The sequence below is a fragment of the Rhinolophus sinicus genome, linkage group LG17, assembly GCF_036562045.2.
Source record: "Rhinolophus sinicus isolate RSC01 linkage group LG17, ASM3656204v1, whole genome shotgun sequence".
Lineage (NCBI taxonomy): Eukaryota > Metazoa > Chordata > Mammalia > Chiroptera > Rhinolophidae > Rhinolophus > Rhinolophus sinicus.
In genome coordinates this window covers 19,208,672-19,231,036 of record NC_133766.1, presented here as the reverse complement: position 1 = coordinate 19,231,036, position 22,365 = coordinate 19,208,672, and the positions used below count along the sequence as shown (strand labels likewise).

General features: G+C 50.9%; 2 protein-coding genes across 7 annotated transcripts in view; one reads left to right on the top strand and one right to left on the bottom strand.

Annotated features, from left to right (window-relative positions):
- CAMK1G (calcium/calmodulin dependent protein kinase IG) overlaps window positions 1–14,132 on the top strand; it is a 28,944-nt gene extending 14,812 nt beyond the window's left edge. The window contains exons 3-13 of the mRNA XM_019714487.2: window positions 1,463–1,591; window positions 3,571–3,645; window positions 5,861–5,999; window positions 6,655–6,778; window positions 8,108–8,183; window positions 9,184–9,296; window positions 10,059–10,137; window positions 11,673–11,760; window positions 11,998–12,422; window positions 12,977–13,104; window positions 13,261–14,132. Coding sequence (XP_019570046.2) covers window positions 1,463–1,591; window positions 3,571–3,645; window positions 5,861–5,999; window positions 6,655–6,778; window positions 8,108–8,183; window positions 9,184–9,296; window positions 10,059–10,137; window positions 11,673–11,760; window positions 11,998–12,422; window positions 12,977–13,067 — 1,339 coding nt within the window. The 3' untranslated portion in view covers window positions 13,068–13,104; window positions 13,261–14,132. The remainder of the gene's footprint in view (window positions 1–1,462; window positions 1,592–3,570; window positions 3,646–5,860; window positions 6,000–6,654; window positions 6,779–8,107; window positions 8,184–9,183; window positions 9,297–10,058; window positions 10,138–11,672; window positions 11,761–11,997; window positions 12,423–12,976; window positions 13,105–13,260) is intronic.
- A 1,057-nt stretch (window positions 14,133–15,189) lies between these two features.
- Window positions 15,190–22,365, bottom strand: part of LAMB3 (laminin subunit beta 3) — a 52,874-nt gene continuing 45,698 nt past the window's right edge. For all 6 annotated transcript variants that reach the window (XM_074321967.1, XM_074321965.1, XM_074321966.1 and 3 more), the window contains 5 exons: window positions 20,834–21,041; window positions 20,297–20,438; window positions 19,745–19,921; window positions 18,741–18,894; window positions 15,190–15,754 (listed from right to left, as the gene is read on the bottom strand). In XM_074321967.1, coding sequence (XP_074178068.1) covers window positions 15,618–15,754; window positions 18,741–18,894; window positions 19,745–19,921; window positions 20,297–20,438; window positions 20,834–21,041 — 818 coding nt within the window. In that variant the 3' untranslated portion in view covers window positions 15,190–15,617. The remainder of the gene's footprint in view (window positions 15,755–18,740; window positions 18,895–19,744; window positions 19,922–20,296; window positions 20,439–20,833; window positions 21,042–22,365) is intronic.

The window sequence follows — 22,365 nt, the reverse complement described above, 5'->3', positions numbered from 1 at the left end:
CTGTGGTCTCTTAACACCTCCTGCTTTTCTGTATGTGTCTATCTCCTATACTAGATTCTAAGCTAGACCAACACTAATCCCACTGCCTAACACAGAGAGGTTCTGTCAGCTCAACAAGCGTTCATTTAATAGCTGATAATATTTTTCAAATCAAATAGTAATTGCTTATTTGTCTGTGTTCTTCACTAGCGTACAGGCTCCTTAAGCACAGAAGCATCTTTCTATCTCCAGTGTCTAAGAGTCAGTAGGTGCTCAATAAATCTTCACTGAAGGAATGAGTGAATGAATGAATGACTAGACCATCTCTGAAAGCTCTGATTAACTCTGTTCCAAGTGCAGCTGGGGGAAACAGGAAACACCACGTATTTTCTATTACAGATTCCCAAAGTCCTTTCACAAGCTTGATTGCTGTTAGGCCTTCATTCTAGAATACCCACATGGCAGGGGAGAGGGTGGCTCAGCTGTTTCCTGCCTTAAACTTTATCTCCTCTTGTGACTACCAGGTGTCTTCCTTAATGGCATCGAAATACTTGTAATAGTAATAATATTAACAGTATCTAACACATAGTTTAATAGATATCAGGAACACTTTTAAGCACTTTACATATATTAACTCATTTAATCTTGTAAACAACCGTATGAATCAGATACTATTGACACTCCCATTTTTCAGATGAAGAAACTGGGCATATAGAAGTTACATGACTTGTCGCCCCAAAAAACTGAGGTTCTAACATGGGCAATCAGGCTCCAGTACCCCCACCAGCTAACTGCTGTTCTGATGGCCTGGTCTCCAGAGGACTCCCTTCAAACCGTGAAGCCTGTAATATGGAATCCTACTCTGTGTTGCTATTGGGTTCCATCCTGTCTTCAGAAGCCTGCCCAGAGCTGCTGGTTTCTGCCTTTTATCCTCACATATCCTACTGAACGAGAGGGTATTTGGCCCGCTTGCCTCTGATCATTGGTTCAGGGTGATTACCACCATCTAAAACAGACACACAAGTCTTTTCTCTCTCACCGTGTCTGAGCCCTGTCCCCCAGTGCTACCTCCAACTGCCTCTCCAGTGTCCCGCACTGTGCCATGTTGGGAGAAGAGAAGTAAATTGATTCTGCAGTGGCCTCTCTTTAATGGGTTTGCCAAGTGGAGGAAACTTTCCGTAGGAAATCCTTCCCAAATTATAATTCCAGGAAACAGCACACCTCCCCCCACAGACACCCCCACCCCCACCCCCCAGTCCCTGAGTCTGTAATGACTCGTTTTCTTCCCACCTGGCGGATGAAAGAAAGGACACAATGGCATACCAGACAGGTTCTGCCATCAATACAGCTCAGCAGGTGCCCACAATGACAATGGCAACTAGTTACCTGCCACATCTTCCTTCATTGACCCTTTGATTTTGCTTCCAGCAGTGTTGTCTAGCCAGCCAGTACTAATTTTTTTCTCCTGGCGTCCTCTACTTAGGGGAGCTTTTTCAGAAGTCTTCCTGGTGAAGCAAAGGGTGACTGGGAAGCTCTTCGCCCTGAAGTGCATCAAGAAGTCACCTGCCTTCCGGGACAGCAGCCTGGAGAATGAGATCGCTGTGCTGAAAAAGTGAGTGGGTCTTAGAGTTGGTCGGGTACAACTGGGGGACCATGCATTTCCTTCACAAAATACCTTCAAGAAGGACTGGGGCTTGATTCCCACACCAAAAGGCATTGTGCCCTTTGATTGAGCTAATGGGTCAGTTTGATCAATCAGCTAAGTGTAGCCAGCCAGCTGTCTTGGCTGATTTTTTTTTTGCAGCAAATTGACTAGTGAACCAACTGGTAGCAGAGCTGGTTTGTACACATAGACAAGAGGGTAATTAACTCAAAGAAACAAAAATCAATTGAGGACCAACACCAGGAAGAATCAATAATTAAGGAGGCAGCATAAGACTTGGAAATTAACCTCAGTTTGTTCCAAAGCAAATGTAGCTCAGCACTCCAAGCTTCACGATGGAGGCTACACTAACAAATCATCAAAACACAACAAATCCTTGTGGAATCGCTCTGGTGTGCCAAAAGTGTAATAGGCGTCAGGACCGCAAGGATGAAACCGACAAAATGCCTTACTCTCCAGAGCTCACATTTTCTGGGCAGAGACAGGTGCCCACAATAAACTCTAATCCCATTAGATGTGCTCCATACTAGCAGAAGTCAGAGTTTGGAGGAGACAGGGATTCATTTTGCCTACATGTGTGTTTTTATGAATACGAATCATTAGGTGCATTATCAAAGAAGATGAATTGGTGGATGAATAGAATTTTATGGAGGCAGGGGGGCAGAAAGGTAATTCAGATTGAGAATAGTTGAATCCATTAGGTAACCACTGCAAGAGGTCTATATTTTAAAATATATCTTAAAGATAATGATACTATTAATTATGTGCTTAGTATTCCCCAGGCTTTGTACTAAGCATTTGACATACATTTCTTTTTTAATACTGATACTACCCTATGAGAGAGACGTACTTTAGAGACAGGGAAAATGAGGCTTAGAAGATTTGAGTAAGCCAGCCAAAGTTACCCAGTTGGGAAATGCCTCGGCTGGATCTGAAGTTAGACCCAATTGACTTAGAGTTTAAGTTCTTAACTGCTGTGCTACAGAGCTGTGAGTAAAACTTCCTAGAAAATTTCCTCCTGAACAGTCATGCACAGAATTGCTGACAGGAAGACCAGACTCATCAGCTAATACAATTACTCTGTTTGCCTCAGCCTCTGAGTAACCCCAGACAAAGGTCATCCAGGGCAGGGTTTCTCAGCCTCAGCACTATTGACATTTTAGACCAGATAATTCTTTATTGTGTTGGGATATAGGACGTTCAGCAGCATTCCTGCTTCTACCCACTAAATGCCTGTAGCATCTCTCTCCTCCCCAGTCATGACAATAAAAAATGTCTCCAGATATTGCCAAATGTCCCCTGAGGGACAAAATATCCCCTGATTGAGAGTCACTGATCTAAGGCATCCCACAGAATTGACCCCCAAAATGAGCGTCTGCCTTCTCACCATAGCTTGGAACAATAACTTTGCAACACTTCTTCCATGAGGGGGCCTCGCTAACCAAAATCTAAGTGCTGCAATGATTGTGCAACACTTTACCCATGAGGGGGGCCTCACTAACCTAAATCCCTCCTATCATAGTAGCCTTTCTTCATGCGATGTTTCTAAAGGGGATCTGGATACCCATTTTGTAGAACACGCAGGTACGGTAGCTGCTCCCTTAGCCCTTCCTCAGTTCTTTTAACTTTCTCTTTTGGTCAACTTGAAAGAGATCCCTGGAGTAACGATGAAACATGTATTCCCTGAAGGCAGGATGATCGATTATCCGCTCAAAAATATGAATTGAACACAACTCTGGGAGTCTTTTCTCTGGGATTTCTTTGTGACTGCCTGCTTATTAGGAAGGCGTCCCCAGGACCCTCTCTTCTTAAACACTGTCACCGAAAGTCTCTAACAGAAATAAGAGTACAATTGGGCTGCATCTATATTCTTTGTCTGGACAATCTAAACCACATACCTTTCACGATGACTCTTAACTTTTCCCCAGGATCAAACATGAAAACATCGTGACCCTGGAGGACATCTATGAGAGTGCCACTCACTATTACCTGGTCATGCAGCTGTAAGTGAAAGGCAACCCGCTTCCTCCACAGACGTCTCATGGGGCTGGCTGGTGGGGAGGGGAAGATGGTGATGAAAAGACAAAGTGAAGAATTAGTTCAAGAGGATTCGAAATGCCAAGAGTCCTGTTCATATCAGAATGCCTCTGGGTGTGACATGTTCTGTGTGGACCGAGGGGTAAAACTTGGGTTGATTATTGAGTTGGTACATACCAGTACAGCCTTACCAGTTGTTAAACTACTTCCTACCAGTCGGCAAATAGCTGTGACCCCAACCCATCCATCCTCCCCTGCTGCCCCAGACCCTTCCCCTGAGACTTTCTGGACCTCCCCACAATTGAAGGGATACTGCCCCGGTATAGTAGGGGGCCTCAGAACCCTTCTTTGGCATCATGGCTTGACTCCATTTTGACCAGTCATGTCTCACACTGGATATTAAATGTTGTAACAACACTGCAGGGTAAACTTACCCTGGGAGTAGCAGCCACGGGTAGATAGATTTTGATTCAGCATAAAGAAAGACTTTCTCAAAAGTGAGACACCCAAAGTTAAAAACAGGATGTGATTGTGTGTATGCATGTCCATGTGTAGGACAGAAATGGTGCCTCATTAGAAAGGTCTCCACATCACTGTCATATCCAAGTAAGAGTTCTGCCTGAGAGTGACTGCTGTAGGGTGGGTCAGTGCTCCTGAGGGCTCAGCCTTGGTGTCAGAGGCACTTCTATTTATGAAGTACACACACACACACACACACACACACACACACACACACACACACATCACTCTGCAATCTCAGCATAGCTGGATGCAATGTTTTTGACTGACAGGCTGATTCCTCAAAAACTGTACTGAGCTAACTCAGGCCTTAGCAGCCTATTAACTCCTGTGCTCACCTGCGGCCCAGTGAATAGCGGTAACAAGCAGTCAAGGGAATAAGGTTGAGGGGGCCCCAGAGCATCACTAACAAGTGAGCAGGGACCACGTGGCACCTGAATGAAGCCAATTCAACAGGATGAGCACATAGTCATTCAGAGGACTAAGGGGAGTCAGGAAGGTGGGCAGGTTCAGAGGTCACTGAAGAACCACCCAGCCTCCCTGAGCATCAGCGGCAGGACCCAGGGTACCACCAGTCAGGAATTCACAGGTGTATGCAAAGAGTGTCTTCCTCATGGGCCTCCAGCTCTTATAGCAGAGCCGACAGCTTCAAGACAGAAGCAAAAGGAATAGGGTCGCATGCACTTTGATTGGAGAAATTCTACTCCCGTATTACTGTATGGTCCTGTCATACGTGCATATCCACAGCCAATGTCATGCAACCGTGGGCAGGGGATTGGAAACCCTGGCTCCTGGTTGAAGTAGTTCGGGATGTTTATCCCAAAGAAAGCCTCAGGAGAGAGAGCGTTTCACTGTCTGCACCTGCTTGAAAAGATTCATGTGAAAGGATGTGATGTTTGTTGTGTGGCCTCAGTGGGCCCAATGGTGGAATTAGTGTCTGCTGTAGACACTACAGGGAGTCTGGTTTCATCATAATTGGTAAAAATATCAAGGTGACAAAAGATAAGACAGTCTGTCTTAGGAGGCAGTGAGTTCACTGCCACTGACGTGTTCCAGGACTAACTGGAAAACTTCTTGGCAACTATAAGGTAGATGGTATTCAAGAGCTGGGGGTCAGACTTGTTCTTAAATCTCTCCTGAATCCTAAGACACCATATCAGGTGAGCCTCACATACTGCTACAACTCCTCCTCATGATTTCAGCTTTAGGTAGCCCGATTTTCCAAAACGGGGAAAGAATGCCTGACATCAGCACAGTTAGTCTCATTTGCACACCTTCTCTGTCCTACTTTGACTGATTTGAATTTCACTTTTCCCTTTCCTCATGGCTTCCTGGGTCCTCAGCCAGGAAAGGAGATAAGAAGTGTGTCCAGAGAAAGGGATTATTGGCTTCCTGTGAAACTCGAACCAGAGGCATTTTGCATTTTAAAGGATATTTCCAGGGAGAGGCCAATCATTGGCCCAAAGAAACAACTTCCTAGTGATATCGTCCCAGGCACCTGAAGGAGGTGTCCGAGGCTAGATGATCAGTTCTCCCTGCACAGTCCAGGGGTACTTGTCTGTTTCACCACAGCTGTGTTTCCATGGCTACAGAGCAAACACATTCACATTCCTCTGACCTGAAATAAGAGCTGAATTCCTGGACTTGCCCTTGTGCCCACAGTGTTTCTGGTGGGGAGCTCTTTGACCGGATCCTGGAGCGGGGTGTCTATACAGAGAAGGATGCCAGCCTGGTGATCCAGCAGGTCTTGTCAGCTGTGAAATATCTCCATGAGAATGGCATCGTCCACAGAGACTTAAAGGTGCCAAGGCAGGAGCCCTGGGGCGGGGGGTGGGCAGACAAATGACCCTTTAGGAAGTCGCATGGGTCATGGGCAGTCTGAGCTCTGTAAAGTGAGAGGGTTGGCCTAGCTCACTCCTACGGCCCTTTCTGCCATGAGACTGAACAAATCTTAAGAGGGTGACTGAACAATCACTGTTAAATTACACCTGAGCCTTTCCCGGAACTTTTCACTAGGCCTTACCCTGTTTGGATACCAAGATAAACCACGAGTTCCTTGAACGCAGCCAAAGTCCAACTCAGATGTAACAATTACTTATTGAGAATCAAAAATGCACCAGGCATGTACCAAACTTTAGAGATATCAGGGACAGTTAACCAAGGGTTGGTTGCCTCAGTCTTAGGGTAGTTGGGAATAAAGGGAGGGAGAGCTTAGTACATTCAAGGCTGTAAGGCTAAGCAGAGTCAAGACATAAGCAAAATACAGGATGGCGGGGTGCTGGGATGAAGGGCGCAGGTAGGAGGCAGGAGGGAAGAATGAGGGAAGATTAGTCTGGCCTTGACGTCAGGAGCCCAGGGCACAGCTCCCTAAGGAATTCTATGGCAGGGGGAATGAGAGGGATGTGTGTTTCAGGTGATTATATCCTATGTTACATGATATGTCTCTTCTCCCACAGCCCGAAAACCTGCTGTACCTCACCCCCGAAGAGAATTCTAAGATCATGATCACAGACTTTGGTCTGTCCAAGATGGAACAGAGTGGTGTCATGTCCACGGCCTGTGGGACCCCAGGCTACGTGGGTGAGTGTGGGAGGAGAAGGGAGGTTGACGAGTTGGATACATTCAGTCGCATGGATATTATTCAGAGAGTGGGTGGTTGTAAGGAGACAGTTCAACTTCAGGGGTGATCCAGGCAGAGCATTCACTTATAAGGTTCAGGCCAGCCACTCCATTGATCTCTGGAACTACCCCTACTGCTCCCAAATCCTACGTCTTGAAGACAGCTTACCCCTGAGCCCTTCCCATAGCCCCGGCTTATACTTTGGTTCTTACTTTTGCAGACGGACTTCCTGTCTTTGCCTTTCCAGCTAGACCACAGGGAGAGAAAAGATCACAAACCCAGAGACCATTAGATTGCTGAGGAGTTGACCATTAGCCCCCTTTTCCTTTCTCCCACTCTAGAGGAGCCCTAAGCACACACCCCCACACCCCCACAATGTTCATGTCCTGGAGGCATAGTGTTGAGTTTGAATCGGAGGAACCCAGACATGGGCTCCTAAATACACAGCCTAGGAAACTGGCGGAGGTTTCCAGGGGGCTCCTAAACAGGAGGTTTCCAGGGCCGACCGAAAAAGTAAGGGCAGGCAAGATACCAGGTGAGAGCATCCCTGAGATCCGTGGGGGAGAAACCGAAAGTCAGAGCATCTCCTACCCCTTCCCTCTTAGCCAGTCATAATTGGGTTGGGGTTGGGAAGTGGGAAGCAGAACTGTGACTCAATAGAGGGAATCTGCTCTCTCCTGACAAGGGAGGTTGGTCACTTACCATCAGATGTGGAGCCCCACTAGGAACAAAGCGCTGGTGTCTGGGATAAATGTCCCAGAGCTCCCAATCAGAGGAAGATATGGTCATGCCCTCAAGGAGCTCACGATTTGATTGGGCAGACTAAACCCCACCCTCAGAAGGTACCAGAGACTGATGGGACATGTACTACCTGCCCTTTGGTAGTTCCTTGCTTAACAGGAGAGACTCAATCTCTACCTTCAGGGAGATCCTGGTCTAGTGGGAGAGAGACAGCCCCTAACTCGTATATTTTCCCATCTGATGGGAGACACACACCCACTTCCCTGGGGATCCCCCATCTGAGTCGGGAGACACAGGGCCTACCTTCAGAGAGTATTCAGTCTGATGAGGGTCATAGGCCCTGTCATGGGACCTTCTCGTCTGACGGGAGAAGCTTTAGTCTGATGGGAGAGACACAGTCCCTGCCCTAGGGGAGTTTTCAGACTTACAGAAACACCATCCCGAGGCTGCCTTAAGTCGTCCTCTCTAAGCCTCTTCCCGACCTTCAGCCCCCAACCACAGCCCTCTCCTCTTGCCCCAGCCCTGACTCTGCCTTTGGTTTGCTGCAGCCCCGGAAGTGTTGGCCCAGAAACCCTACAGCAAGGCTGTGGACTGCTGGTCCATTGGCGTCATCACTTACATACTGTGAGTAGAAGCTGGCACTGTCTCAGTGCCTGGGACATCTCAGAGCCTGCTCACCCCTTCTTCTCCCCTGCAGTCTCAGCTGCTCAAGCAGCATCCAGCTTCAAAGCATGTGCATGTACATGTGTGCACAGGCAAGCACACACGTGCACACAGCTCCAGAGATTCCTGTCCTGATCTCTACCAGGTTATAGAAACAGAGCGCGGTGTGAACACACTGCTCAGCCGCATGGTACTCCCTCACCGGCACCCTCCCCTATTTACTATCTGTTAATGTGTCCAGTCCTGCTCTGTGCCATGAGTAGTGAAAAGGGGAGATGCCAAGTGAAGCTTGGAAGCCAGGTGGACACAATGTTCACGTCTCAGATTTCTCACCTGGTGCCGTCAGCCTGCGGCAAAATGGTGGCCTGAAGGCACCTGGTCCCTGCTCCTTTCCAAGCCGGTCATCCCCCCTTTGCCACCACCCTCCTCACCTATTGTCAACTTTGCTCTGAGGAAAATGACCTGCTCAGTCATTCACTACTTACTGTAGTTTCAGTTTTCTATTTCCTAAGCTTATATTGAACAACTGCTTTCATCCATTTACTCAACATTCAGTGACTGTCTACCCTGTGCCAGTCGCTGGTTTAGGTACTAAAGAATAAAGAACAAGATGGCCTAGAAACTCCCTCATGAAACTTACACGCCAGGGGACATCTTACCATCCTTCTTAAAGATGTTTTATACATCATCTCAGAGTCAGCAGAAGTGCAGGGAGAGGTGGCAAGGGTTTGGGGGGAGTAATTTACCAGGGCTGTCAGTTCCAAGCTTTGATTCCTTTGTAAACCCTTGGTGGGACCTGCACCCCTCCTGACCCAGAGGCAGATCCCTGTCCTGATGTCACTGCTGCTAGGGGACGCTTGTCGCCTGTCTGTGTGTCCGGTGGGAGGCGGGGCAGATGGGAGAGGCTGGCCCAGGAGTAAGGGCTAGTTCAGCAGCATGCCCCCTTCCTGCCCCCATGCAGGTTATGTGGGTATCCTCCTTTCTACGAAGAAACTGAGTCGAAGCTCTTTGAGAAGATCAAGGAGGGCTATTACGAGTTTGAGTCTCCATTCTGGGATGACATTTCTGAGTCAGGTAAGGCCGATGGGTGTGAAGGACAAGATAACAGGCTGGAGGCAGAGGCTGCCAAGAGAAAATAGCTTAACAAAGGATGACAGTCCTGGCTTTTGGAAGTCCCTGGGGAATCTTACAGAAAACAGGCCGCCACAGAGAGTAGAGAAATCTTCATCTGGTTCAAAGGCCAAAGAAATTATTCGCGTTCATGTTTTTGTTTTCCTGGACGCAGAACCACAGTATGCCTGGTAAAAGCAGGGGAGGTAGTTCAAAGGAAAGGTCAGGAGGGCAGAGCCAGGCAGAGGGGAGTGTTCCAGCAGGAGTGGCAAAACCAAGGCCAAGTTTTGCCTCTTATACACCAAGGCCGAGAGCATGCCATGTCTGTGTACGTGACAGGGCAATCATTGCATGTTGTTGGGTCCCTTAAGTGGAGATCAGTGCTGGAAAAAGCCAGCACTCACACGTGTGCCCATGTGCGGATGCTGGTCCCCGAATGGTGGAAACACACACCCACGTGGCCTGCAGGCACGTTGGTGCCTCGTGACGAGAGCTGTATCTGCAGTGCTACGTGGGTGAGGCTGCGTAGTGCCTCTCTTTGGTGATTTATGGTGGGTTGTTAGGTGGTTTGGATTTTTTTTTTTCCTCTCTTTTTAAGACTTAAAATTGCCTCTTTGGAAGGTTAGCTAAAAGATGCATTCACTGCCACCCACCATCCCGGAAGTGAAATTCCATCAGTCATGAAAGCTGGTCCTTAGCTGCTGTGTCTTTGATTGCTCCTCTTAGCCAAGGACTTTATTTGCCACTTGCTGGAGAAAGACCCAAATGAGCGGTACACGTGTGAGAAGGCCTTGCGGCACCCCTGGTGAGTGCGGGGGGGGGGTGGGGGGGGTGGGCTCTAGCCGCCGCCCACGGCTGCCCAGATACCAGGTTGACCTGTTCACGTGCTGTTTTCCTGGTGTCTGCGTGCCCCGAGCTGCTGTGGACTGAGGAGCGCAGTGCCCATCAGTTCCAGCTGGAGATGCAGGTAGCACTTACTTACGTGGGTTCTGACCCAAGGGTGTCATCCAGTCAAGAGCAGGAGGCAGAGGTGGCCGGGCAGTGTCATCAGCACTCATACCTACCTTATTCGTGTGCAATACTCAGTGCTGTTACGCAAGAGGCACCCAGGTGTGGGCAGCTCTGCCCTGTCCTTAGAACTTCATTTTACTCTCCTCCGGGGTCAAAACCTGCTCCATGTGAGGTGATTGAGAACAGTCAAAATTTGTAAGGTAGGGACATAAAGTCTTGAAACACTTCCCTTTTTTCATGCTACTTCCCTGCTCAAGCGTTTATAATAGCTCCCTATTTCCTACCACAGAAAGCGCAGAATCCTGTGTGTTTCCAGGTTCTCCCTAATCTGGCCCGACCCTTCACCTCCAACTTCATTTCCCAGGATTCTTAACATAGCTTCTGTCTTCCAGGAAGGCCTAAGAGCCATACTTCTCCCCCGTGTCATATACCAAGCTCTTTCCAAACCACACCTTGGGTCATACCGTTTTCACCACCTACAATGTCCTGCTCTCGCCTTGTACATAGCACCCTTCGGGATCCAGAGTGGGCTGTGCCCTCCCTGAAGCCCTGGCCCCTGCAGTCCAGGCCGACCTACCCATCTTTCTTTATCAGTCAGTTACATAGCTTACCACGAATTACTCCAGCTCGTGGCATGAAGCAAGGCTCCACAGCTATGCTGCAGGCCCCTAGGAATCAGGACCCGTCTGCTACTTTTTGGGTCCTTTACTACATAGAAAGTGCTGTGCACATGGCAAGTGTCTGAGGAAACTTAGAGACAGGCGAATAAGGCACTGAGGGGACAGGGAAAAGGGAGCCTGTATTGGGGGCCTCACTGAGAAGGGCTTCCAGGAGGAGGTGGGTTCCCAGCAAAATTTGAGTTACAGGATGGTGACAATCCAAGTGCCTTCTGACAGGGTCAGTGAACTTTTTCTGAAAAAAGCCAGACAGTCAATATTTTAGGCTTTGCTGGCCATACTGTCTCTATGGCAAATAGTCAATCTGACTTTGTAGCACAGAAGCAGCCATAGCCCATACCTGAATGAACGGGCGTGTCTGTGTCCCAATAAGACCTTATTTACAAAATCAGGCAATTGGGTAGATTTGGCCCAAAGGCCATAGTTTGCTGATCTGCTCTAAAGCAAGTGTTTGGTTTTGCCAAAGCATAGGCCTCCTGTGACCCTCGCGGGGGACAGAGGAGCCCCGCTTCTGGCCTCTCCTCCTGTGGGCTGCCCTTCTCCTGGGGCACACCACTCGGCTTAATCTGGTCCTGAGTACACAGCCGGCTGCCCAAGCCCTGGCTGAGTTCCCAGGCCTTGCACTAGCCTGGTGTCCTCTCTGCACGCACAGGGTTGCTGGAAACACAGCCCTCCACCGGGACATCTACCCATCTGTCAGCCTCCAGATCCAGAAAAACTTCGCAAAGAGCAAGTGGAGGGTAAGTGGTCCTTTCCAGGAGGTGGCAGGCTGTTCTGGGCCCCTGGAGGCTGGGCTGGGGTAGGGGCTGGGGAAGAGGCTCCTTGGGGCTTCCCAGCAGACTCCGATGCTCCCTGGACCCTCTCTGAAACGAGAGGCGGGCACTTCGGTTTCCAGAGGCCATAGGACAGAGGGAAAGCTTGAGCCCTGTGGCCTCTGAGCGTGGAGATGGCCAGAGGCTTGTCCTGTGTCTCCTTAGCAAGCCTTCAATGCAGCCGCTGTGGTACACCACATGAGGAAGCTGCACATGAACCTGCATAGCCCAGGGGTCCGCCCAGAGATGGAGAACAGGCCACCTGTCACTCAAGCCTCAGAAGCTTCAAGACCCACCTCCCCCGAGATCAGCATCACCGAGGCACCCGCCCTGGACCAGAGTGTGGCACTCCCTGCCCTGCCCCGGCTGCCCTGCCAGTGTGGCCCCCGGCCCCCTGCCCCCAGTGGCAAGTCCCTCAACTGCCTGGTCAACGGCTCCCTGCGTATCAGCAGCAGCCTGGTGCCCATGCAGCAGGGGCCCTTGGCCGTGGGGCCCTGTGGCTGCTGCTCCAGCTGCCTGAACATCGGGAGCAAAGGGAAGTCCTCCTACTGCTCCGAGCCCACACTCCTCAGAAAGGCCAACAAAAAACAGTACGTTTTGCCCCCTAAGGCAGAGGCCTAGCCCTGCTCAGCCTGGGTGTGAACGAACTCAGCCAACGGCTGGAAGAAATGGGCCAAAGGGCCTGTCCCACTCAAGGCAGCTCCACAGGGAGGGAGGGAAGAGCTCTGGATCCAGGTCAAGGGAAATGCTTCCAGTCCTTGCTTACCTCCCACTAGCTGTGTGGCCATTGACAAATCAATGTCTCTATTTCTAGTTTGCTCATCTGTAAAATGGGTTGATTGAATTATTTTTCAGAGGTACCTGTCTCAGAGGTACTGTAAAAGTTTAGTGAAGCAACAGGGATTATAAATATCTGCAGAAAACTGGGTCTATGTGAATGGTGAGCATTAGATTCCTTGAGTTTCCAGGGCCTCGGTGTTTTGGCAGAGGGGCGGGGGTTGGTTCTTGTTTGTCTTTTCTGCAAATGCTTGTAGTTTCTGAACCTCATAAAGGGAGAGCTGAGTGGACGCCACAGGCACAGAGAACTATCCCGGCTCTTCTTCCTTCCTCAAACACATAGCCTGCTGCTTCATTGCCTTTCCAGGAACTTCAAATCTGAGGTCATGGTGCCAGTCAAAGTCAGCGGCAGCTCCCACTGCCGAGCGGGGCAGACCGGAGTCTGTCGCATTATGTGATCCCGGGGGACCGTGCCTGTGTCACTGCGCTTTTCAGGTGAGGGGGCTGGAGGCAGGAGGACCAGGGCAGAGGCTGGGGGCTGAGGGGCTTCTGTCTCAGAAGAAAAGCCCCATCCCAGAGTCTGAATGATGGGGTCTGAGGGGTGCCAAAGGCAGCAGCCCCACCCCCACCCTGAACCCTTTTCCTCTGCAGGAGAGATGGTCAACTCTTCTCTGCCTTTCCAAACCTGGGGTCTACCCTGCAGCAGGAAGAAGGGGAGCAGGTGGCATGGGGCCTGGTGGGACTGGATTCTGGTCAGCAGCAGACGACTGAAGGGGTCTGGGGCAGACCCTCACTGAAGGCCCATGAGCCCCATGAGCCCCAGGCGTGGAGGCCTCGCTGAAGCTGTGGGCAGCAGGAGCGGCATCTGCTGCCTTCCAGGTCTCCCTGACCTGCCCGCTCTGCGCCCCACTCCCTACGTGCCGTGGCTCTGTGCAGTGTACGTAGATAGCTCTTGCCTGGGTCTGTGTCATTTGTCGTGAAAAGCTTAACAGGCTGGTCAGGCCGTGTCACCTTCAGAGCAAAGCCATAAGGAGTACCTCCCCAGACTCCCCGCTCAGCACACACCTGCTCCTGCCTCTCAGGCCTTGAGTGGGCTCATTAATGTCGTCGCCTGCCCATCTGCATGAATGACAGGCAGCTCTGTGGTCTGCCTGTGAGTTCTCAAAGTCTGAATCCTTAACTCCAGATTAGCTCCCAACGGAGCTAGCATACCCGACCCACTTCTGAGCCACCTCCCTCCCCGCCCCAGTCCAAAAGCAGTGCCACGCCCTCCAAGAGGAAAAAGGAAGAAATCCCTGACTGTACCATGAAGGAGTTAGTATCCTGGCCAGATGCGCTCCACACATACACCCCAGGAAGTAAAACTTGGAAGTTGACTTTTTAATTTCAGCCACTGTTTCTAATCCTGCCTCTGCTCCCCTTTCTCTCCCTGAAAGTCAGGCACTTTCTTGTTGCTCCCCAGTTTTCTTACTCCAGCTTCAGGCTCAGTGTTGTGCTCAATAAAATGGACATATTTTTCTCTATGAGGCTTCATTTGGTTCTTCTCAAAGAAGCAGCTCAGGGGTTTGGGAGCCTGTGACAGTGGAAAGTGCTGGAAGCCGGGGAGAACCCAGCAATGGGGTGGCCGATGTGGACTGGAGGCACGCAGGGGCTTTGCGACTCGAGTTACCTGTGCTGACCCATTGCTGCCGCACAGCAAGCCCTTGGGATGGGCTCTGTTGGAGCCCAGCTGCTCCGACTCCAGCGTCCATTCTCCTGATACTGTGAGATGAGCGTGAAGTTGAGGCCTAGCCCTGCCCTGGTCCCACCCGTGACCTTGGGAAGTTATGTAGCCCTTTGTGCCTTGGTTTCCTCACTTGTCAGTGCCACCCACATCCTGAGGTAGGGCAGACGATGTGTCCAGCACAGTGGCCAGTAAGTTATTAATATGGTCAATAATGATCAAGACGTTCACGTAGATAAATGTCTAGCCCAGTGCCTGGGCTACAGCAGCACACAAATGCTCACGCCGTTTCCATACCTGCCCCCCCCCACAAATACACACACATATACGCAGACACACACACAAATACACACAGACACACAAATACACATACATACAAATACACACAAAAAACAAATGCACACACATACACATATACACATACACAAATACAAATACACCCAAATATACACAAATACAAAGAAATACACATACATACACACAAATACACATACATAACAAAACACATACACACAAATGCACACACATACACATCCGTTACAACTTTGAGATCCCAAGACACACAGAATCTGGTCTTAGTTCTGCCTCTAGGAGCTGTGTAAATTTGGACACCTTCCTTCCTTCCTCTGGATTTCTATTTCCTGTCTGTGAATGTGAAACTGGATCATTGTTCTAAGACGAAAAGGGACCCTCCGGTCTCTTGAGCATGGAATCCATCAGGTTCTGGGCAAAGGGGCCCCATCTCCCTCAGTTCGGGTGACGAGCCAGCTGGACTGGGCAGGGTGGGACAGCTTCTGCGTGGTACCCCATCAGGCCTTCGGCTTGAGCACCCAGTAACCCCCAACGGGAGACAGAAACAAGTGACAAATGTTTATTTGCTTAATGGAAGGCAGACTGTTTTCCGTCTTTGAACCTCCAGACTCCTTTCCAAGGATTCATATTGGGCCTTTCCTTTGTGCATCATTTTGAGTTAAGTTTTTCTCCTTGGAGGATTCAGCCTCCATGGAGAACGAAGGGCGAGGATGCTGCCCAGCCAAGCTCCCTCCACTTGAGAGCTCCTGGTCACAGGGGCATGGCCCGCTTCGACCATCTCTGTGCCTCCAATGTGGCTGTCCCATCAGCTCTGGCTCAGCTGCGGCACAGACTAATCTTAACAGCTGCACACCAGTGGCGGCCCAGGTGGTGCTTTTGGCTGCATAACAGGAGCTAGAAAGCATTTCAACCCAGTCTGCCCCCCAAAACAAAGAGGGCAGATATAGGGGGTCAGGGGCTGGCAGCTGGGGCATCACTTGCAGGTGGCGTAGTAGAGCACACGCTCGTTGATGTGGTCGCGGATCTGCTCCACGTGCTTCTCCAGCCCTGTCAGGTCTGCAGAGCGGAGCATGATGGCCTGGCTCCCCTGAAGCAGCTCGGACTCCATGTCTGAGGGGACATGGGACAGCAGGGGTTAGAGGAGGCAGGGCTGGGGGACCTCCCCCATTCTCCCAGCCCCTCCTCTCCTCCCACCCACCTGGGGGCAGCACCTGCAGGAAGAATCACGTTTAGGGGAGGCTTTTCAAGGGCAGCCCTCTCCAGCCTCATGTGCCCCCAGCCCTGTCCCACTACTAGAGAAACAAATGTGGCAGAGCCAGACCCAGGAAACCTTCACCCCAATTATCCCGTGGCCCCTACCCTTCTCCTCTGCTCTAGGATCCCTCAGTTGTCCCAGACTGATGGGGGAGGGCACTGGCACCAAGATTAGCAACCCGTTGCTCTTGGACCCAGACAACTGCCATCCCACCAACGATCCTCAAGTGGGTAGCATGGCGAATAGTTGGCTGGGTGACCAGAATTCCTCCCCCCTTTCCCTCCTCAAAATGCCACTCCAGAGCCAGTCCCGCCCCCCCAGTCCATTCTGAGTGGAGGACTGGAGGGGCTCCAAAGTGGCCTAGTTCACCTGCCCCTCCTATCACCCGAGGCAGGCGACTCCTCCACCACATTCATGAGAGCTGGGACCCAGCCTCAGCCGGAAGTTTTCCAGGAATAGGGAGGGAGGACATCTCCTCACAAGGTTCCAACTTTAGGCAGCTCTAGTTATTTACAAAAAGTCTTGGGGCCGGCCCAGTGGCTCACGCGGTTGGAGCTCCGTGCTCCTAACGCCAAAGGCTGCCGGTTCGATTCCCACATGGGCCAGTGCCCAATAGCTCATTTGGTTGAAGCGCGGGCTCTCAACCACAAGGTTGCTGGTTCAACTCCTGCAAGGGATTGTGGGCTGCGCCCCCTGCAACTAGCAATGGCGACTGGACCTGGAGCTGAGCTGCGCCCTCCACAACTAAGATTGAAAGGACAACAACTTCACTTGGAAAAAAAGTCCTGGAAGTACACACCGTTCCCCAATAAAGTCCTGTTCCCCTTCCCCAAATAAGTAAATAAAAATATAAACATATAAAAAAAGTCTTCTCATTAAGCCAGAATCTGACCACTTCTTGCTTCTACCCAGTCAATTCAGGACTATCTCCCGGGGGGGTAGGAGTATATCTGCTCCGTCTCCCACATCACAGCCCTTCAAATGTCTGATGCCTCATCTTCTCCAGGTTAAACCTTCCTAATTCTTGCATCCATTCCTTATCTGATACAATCATCAACCATCCCGACCTCCCCACCCTGGTCACTCTCCCTGTGATGTTTCGTTTTTCAATATCCCTTCTGAAGATGTAGCAGCCACCACTGAACACCATCGCCTAGGTGAGATCCTATACGCAGAGTGTAACAGGGTTGTCACTGGACTGACATTCAGCCAGCGGGCACCCATATGGACCAATGGGTTGATAAAATACTGAAATTTTAGTAGCTGCTGTTCTGTTCCCTTGTCCACACCCACAGGGGCCACCTACACACGATCGTCCCCATAATGCTGCAATTAAAAGTAAATTCCTGCAAGAAGGTAAGTGGCTGTTCCAACGCTACAACCTGAGTTGGTAGGTGCATGACGCACCAGTTACTAAATATTTTTAATATCACCGCTGAGCCATTACCCCCTTATTTTGGCTGTTTTGTACTTATTCGCTCTTTTGGCAGTAACAAGACACTGCTGACTTAGATCAAGCCTACAGTTACTCCAGACTCTTGGGTCTTTTTCAGGTGAGAAACGACTCATTTGCTTCTCACTTACCGGTTAACAAAGTGTTTTCAGCTATATTAGCCACTGAGAAGCCAGGCCTCATACGAGCTGTACTTCTGGGTTTAGGCCCAAATGAGGCCAGACTGGAAAATAATTTTTCTCCTTATTTAATTTCATCCTGTTAGTTAGCCCAGCCTTTTAGACTTCTGAGATTGCCTTAGAATAATGGTTCTGTTATCTACCGTGTTCCCCCGAAAATAAGACTGGCTCTTATGTTAATTTTTGTTCCAAAAGATGCATTAGGGCTTATGTCCAGGAGATGTCCTCCTGAAAAATCACGCTAGGGCTTACTTTCCAGTTAGGTCTTATTTTCGGGGAAACATGGTGGTGTATTAACTGTCTGTCATCCACAGATTTGACAAGCAAATTCTTTAGGCTTCTCCATCTAGGTCAGCTCCACTCACCTCACCCTCAGGTCTGGCGGGCCACAGCCTCCTGTCTACCCACTGTCAACTTGACAGCCCAACCTGTCCATAGTGCCTACCTGGCTAGTGAAATCGAGTTTTGTCAGTTTTCTCTGACATTCAGAGAAACTCTGTTTGAGGCATTCACGGGCACACCAGGGCTGTGACCCCATAGTCAAAGCTTCAAGATTGAGCCTGTTTCTTAGAAATCCCTGTTCTCCTTTCTGAGGAACCTCAGAACCCTTTCGAAAGCTCCTTTCATTACGTCTCTGCCATATGCGAAACCCTTGGATTTCGGGGCTGAGCCTCCCCTCCCGTCCTGGCATGGGGGCCAGGAACACGGACCCAGGCAGGCTGGCCCCTGCTCTTCTCTCCCCTCAGAACACGCCCCGGTCTTCCCACCCACTGTCTTGCGGTCTCTCCCCTTCCTCGCAGCCTCTCCCAGGCTTACGTGTCCTTCCAGACCCTCGTCTAATCTTTTTTCGGAACATTCCCTTCACAGAACATTACTCCCTGACATTATTTATCTTCTGCACCCCTCTTAATATCCAGTTTCCTACCACAGACCTCCTTGTGCTGTTAAATACAGTTCCATGCATCTTGCAGGCAACAGGAAACATGGCTCCACCTGGATTGCAAGCTTCTGGAGACGAGGCCAAGTCTCGCGAGCATCTCTCCATTCCCCACAGCCCCATCCCCGTGCCTCAAACCAGGTGCTCAGGAACTCCCGACTGACCTCACTCCTTTAGCACTGCTAGCTCCTCAAAGACTGGGCCTCGGAAACCCTGGGTTGGGACCAGCCTGCAGGACACCCACAGTCCAAGCCCGCACACCATCCCCTCACCTTTCATCCTGTCCATCATCTCCATGGTCTCCCCAAACAGTTCCTCTGCCTCTGTCTTGACACTCAGGATCCGGTTGCCCTGCTCCCCCAGCATTGGGCTATGACCCAACCGGTCCTTCAGCTCAGCATATTTTTGCTTTATTCTCTCAAATCCCTGAAAAGTGGTAGAACGGTCTCTGTCACCATCATCATGGTCCAAAGTCCTAAAGAGCTTTGGCTAGAGCACTTGCTATCACCCAAATCAACACGGAGGGATAGTGTGCTATTAAGCCTCAGTGGGTTGGTTTTGCCTATAAATACCCCTTGACTACAAACTGTATCTTAAACTTCTGTGTTTCCCTCCCTCTGTCTGTAGCTGCTGTCATTTCCCCCTCACCTCCAGCACCGTGCCAGGCACAGAGTTGTCACTTAATTATGTACATGGCAGCGTGGCCATTGTACCAGGATTATAATGCTAACATTCCTGGCACACTGGAGACAGTGAGGGTGGCCCTTTGATCTCGCTGACCTATTAGGCTGGTGCAAAAGGAGCTGCGGTGTTTGCAATTGTTTTTATCCTTTTAAACCGCAGTTACTTCTGCACCAACCTAATAATTCTGACACTGATGGGCTCGCAGGTTAGGCTAAGTCAAGAATGTCTGTCTGTCTGGGCAGCCATGACAGGGGACAAGCTCTGGATTGGGAGTCAGGAGACCTGCTTTGTGGGTGAGCTTTGGGCCTGGGCAGTTACCTTCATCTGTAAAAGAAGAGAGATTGGACTAGATCGTTCCCAATATCGCTGAGCCAGCTACACCAAAGGCAGCCAGCGGTAGAATTCAGATGTCTGGCCAGGTTTGGGTTAATCCTAGAGCCCCTTCTGGTTATTCTAGAATAACTGTTATTCTAATTGCTTTGGAGCCCAGGATCCTATAAAGTGTACGAAGTGTACACTGATAAAGGGTCCTCTGCTGCTCAGGAGCCCTCCACGGCTGTGCTCCCTCGGGCTAACGCTGCTGTCTCTGTACCTCCTGGGCACTCAGCGCCCGCTCGCTGGCGCCCTCCGCGAGCTGCTGGGCCTGGGTTGCTTGTGCCCGCTGCTGCTCGGCCTGGTGGTGGAGCTTCTCCATCCGTGCTCGGAAGTCACCCAGCTGCTCCATCATGCCCGTCACTAGTCTTTCTGCTGGCCCCAGGACCTGCTGGACCTTCGTGGAAAGAGGGAGACCTGGGGTTTGTGGGGGGCCTCATGGGCAGGTGCCTTCATCCTTCTTTTCTCCAATGCATCAGGCAGCTACAACTTTCTCCAACCAAGACATCACTATTGTCCTCCTCCTAATCCCCAACCTGTCCACTCGCGTCCAGGCCTCCCCCTTCTCCAGCTCAGCGGACCCTCACTCCTTTCTGCACCCGGCCATGAGAACAGAAAACCAACGGCTCAAAGCCAGGTTCCAGGCTGTAACCTTCCTTCTTTAGGTCCCCAGCTCAGTTTCCATCTGGGTCACTTTCTGGCATCTTCTATCCTTGTGCCTGAATCTGCCTGATTGTTCCCAACATGGGGGAGGGAAGCCAAACCAACGCACCTCAGCAACCCTGTCCTGGATCAGCCGAAGGGAGCGGCTGGTGCCGCTCATGGTATCCTGAGCTTCCTGCAGCGCCACCGTGCCCTGCCGCAGGTTCCCCACCACGTCTTCCACCTGGCCCTCCACTGCATGCGCTCGGCTCCTGGGGCCAGGACAGCGGAAGGGAGAGGGGAGAGAACATGTGGACAGGGAAGGAAGAGACGTGTGGTTCAACTCACTCACCAGTCCAAGGGAATAGCCTTCCCAACTCAGTAGCTTTTTCACCCCAGGACCCCACCAAGCAGACATGATGAATGGAGTGTGATGTGGGAGACACCCTTGGGGTGTGAGTGCAGTATGGAAGGGCCACGCCGAGTCAAGTACAACCTGAACGCCAGGTATCACTTCACCACCCCCACTGTTAGCGCCCCTCCTATCACCCAGCGCCCTGTAACCCTCTGACTTGGAGAGCTTCTTCTCTCACTTCCAGGAACAGACTTGGGAGCAACACACCAGCCCCATCCTGGACGGGGAGGAGTTCAGGGCCCAGGGCCATACCTGGCCTGCTCGGCCTCAGCCTGGAGCCTGCGGGCTCGAGCAATGTCCTGCTTGGTCTGGGACAGCACCAGGTCCACGTTGGGAAGCCTGGCTGCAATGGCCTGGATCTCATTCATCTTCTGCAGGACTGTGGCAGAGTCTGTGGGCAGCCACAGGGCCAGCACAGCCTCACTGACCTCCTGGATGGTCGCTGCATCGGTGTCAGGGTCTGGAAGACAGCCATCAATCAGACTGGGGAAGCCCATCCACCTCCCCAAAGACCAGAGGCCTCTGCAGGCTGAGCAGCACCCACAGAGAGCACCAAGGTGCCATCTCTGCCTGGTGCCTCAAGGCCCTGCCGCTCCCCCCTCCGGCATACTCAGCTGCCCAATTTCTGAGAGTTTCCGGCAACGCTGTGGGAGGATGGTTGTCAGCACAGCTGTGGCAACTAAGTGTCTGGTGGCACAGGAAACTGCAGGCTGGGGAGAAGGAGGCTGTGCCAGACAGCTGGTCCTAAACAATGCCTGGAGCACAAACATAATCAGCCTGAAGTTGGGGAGAGCGGCCAGGAACTGGAACTGCTTCCTGGGCAATAAGACCCTTTGCACATGCCCCTCGTCAGACCAGGGTGCTCTCTTCACAAAGGCAGATAAAGATTGCCAGGTCTTTGCTCAAATGTCACCTTTTCAGAGAGGCCAACCCTGGCCGTCCAATCCAGAATCGCAACCTCCACCCTAAACAGACACTCCTTACCCTTCTCTGCTTATCTCTCTCTGCATCTATCATGCCGAAGGCTTCACTCAGCCACCTGATTTGCTGTCAGTTTCCCCACTAGAACATGACCTCACAAGGGCAGGACTGGGTTTCATCCACAGCTCTATCCCCAGCCCCTAGCACAGCGCTTGGCACTGGGAGGCACTCCGTGTTTGTAGAGGGAATGAATGATTGAAAGGGCTCCAGGCCCACACCTTCCCTTTACTAGTCAAGCAACCTGGAGCAAGTCAAATGGCCTCTCTGAGCTCAGTTTTCTGACCTGTGAAATGGGAATAACCATCCTCAACCTAAAGGGATGAAATGAAACAATCAGGTAGCAAGAATTTTACAAACCAACTGTGGGTCAGAGAATAAGCTCAGAAGTATAGAGATGGCATCTCCTCCCCATCTCTCTCTGTTCACCTTTACAGATTCCACTGGTAATGAAGTGACAGGGAAGGGGGCGTGACAGGCAAGAAGAACCACTGTCGTTACACCAAGTCCTCAACTCCTAGTAACTGGGCTCCCGGCCAAGCAAATTCTCTGGCAGGGACCAGAAATCTAATAATATCAACTCGTATTCCTGAGGCACCTTTAATTTTTCAAAACACATTTCACATCAGTTACTCGAGCCCCAAAATAAACTTGTGAAATACTACCATCCTGGTTTGCAGAAGTGAAAGATAAGGCAAAGAGAAAAGCAACTTGCCCAAAGTCACCCAGGTGCCCAAGTTTTGTCCACCGATCTTTCCACTCCCTAGGGCGGAATCTGGTTCATTTATTCACTCAACCAACATTGG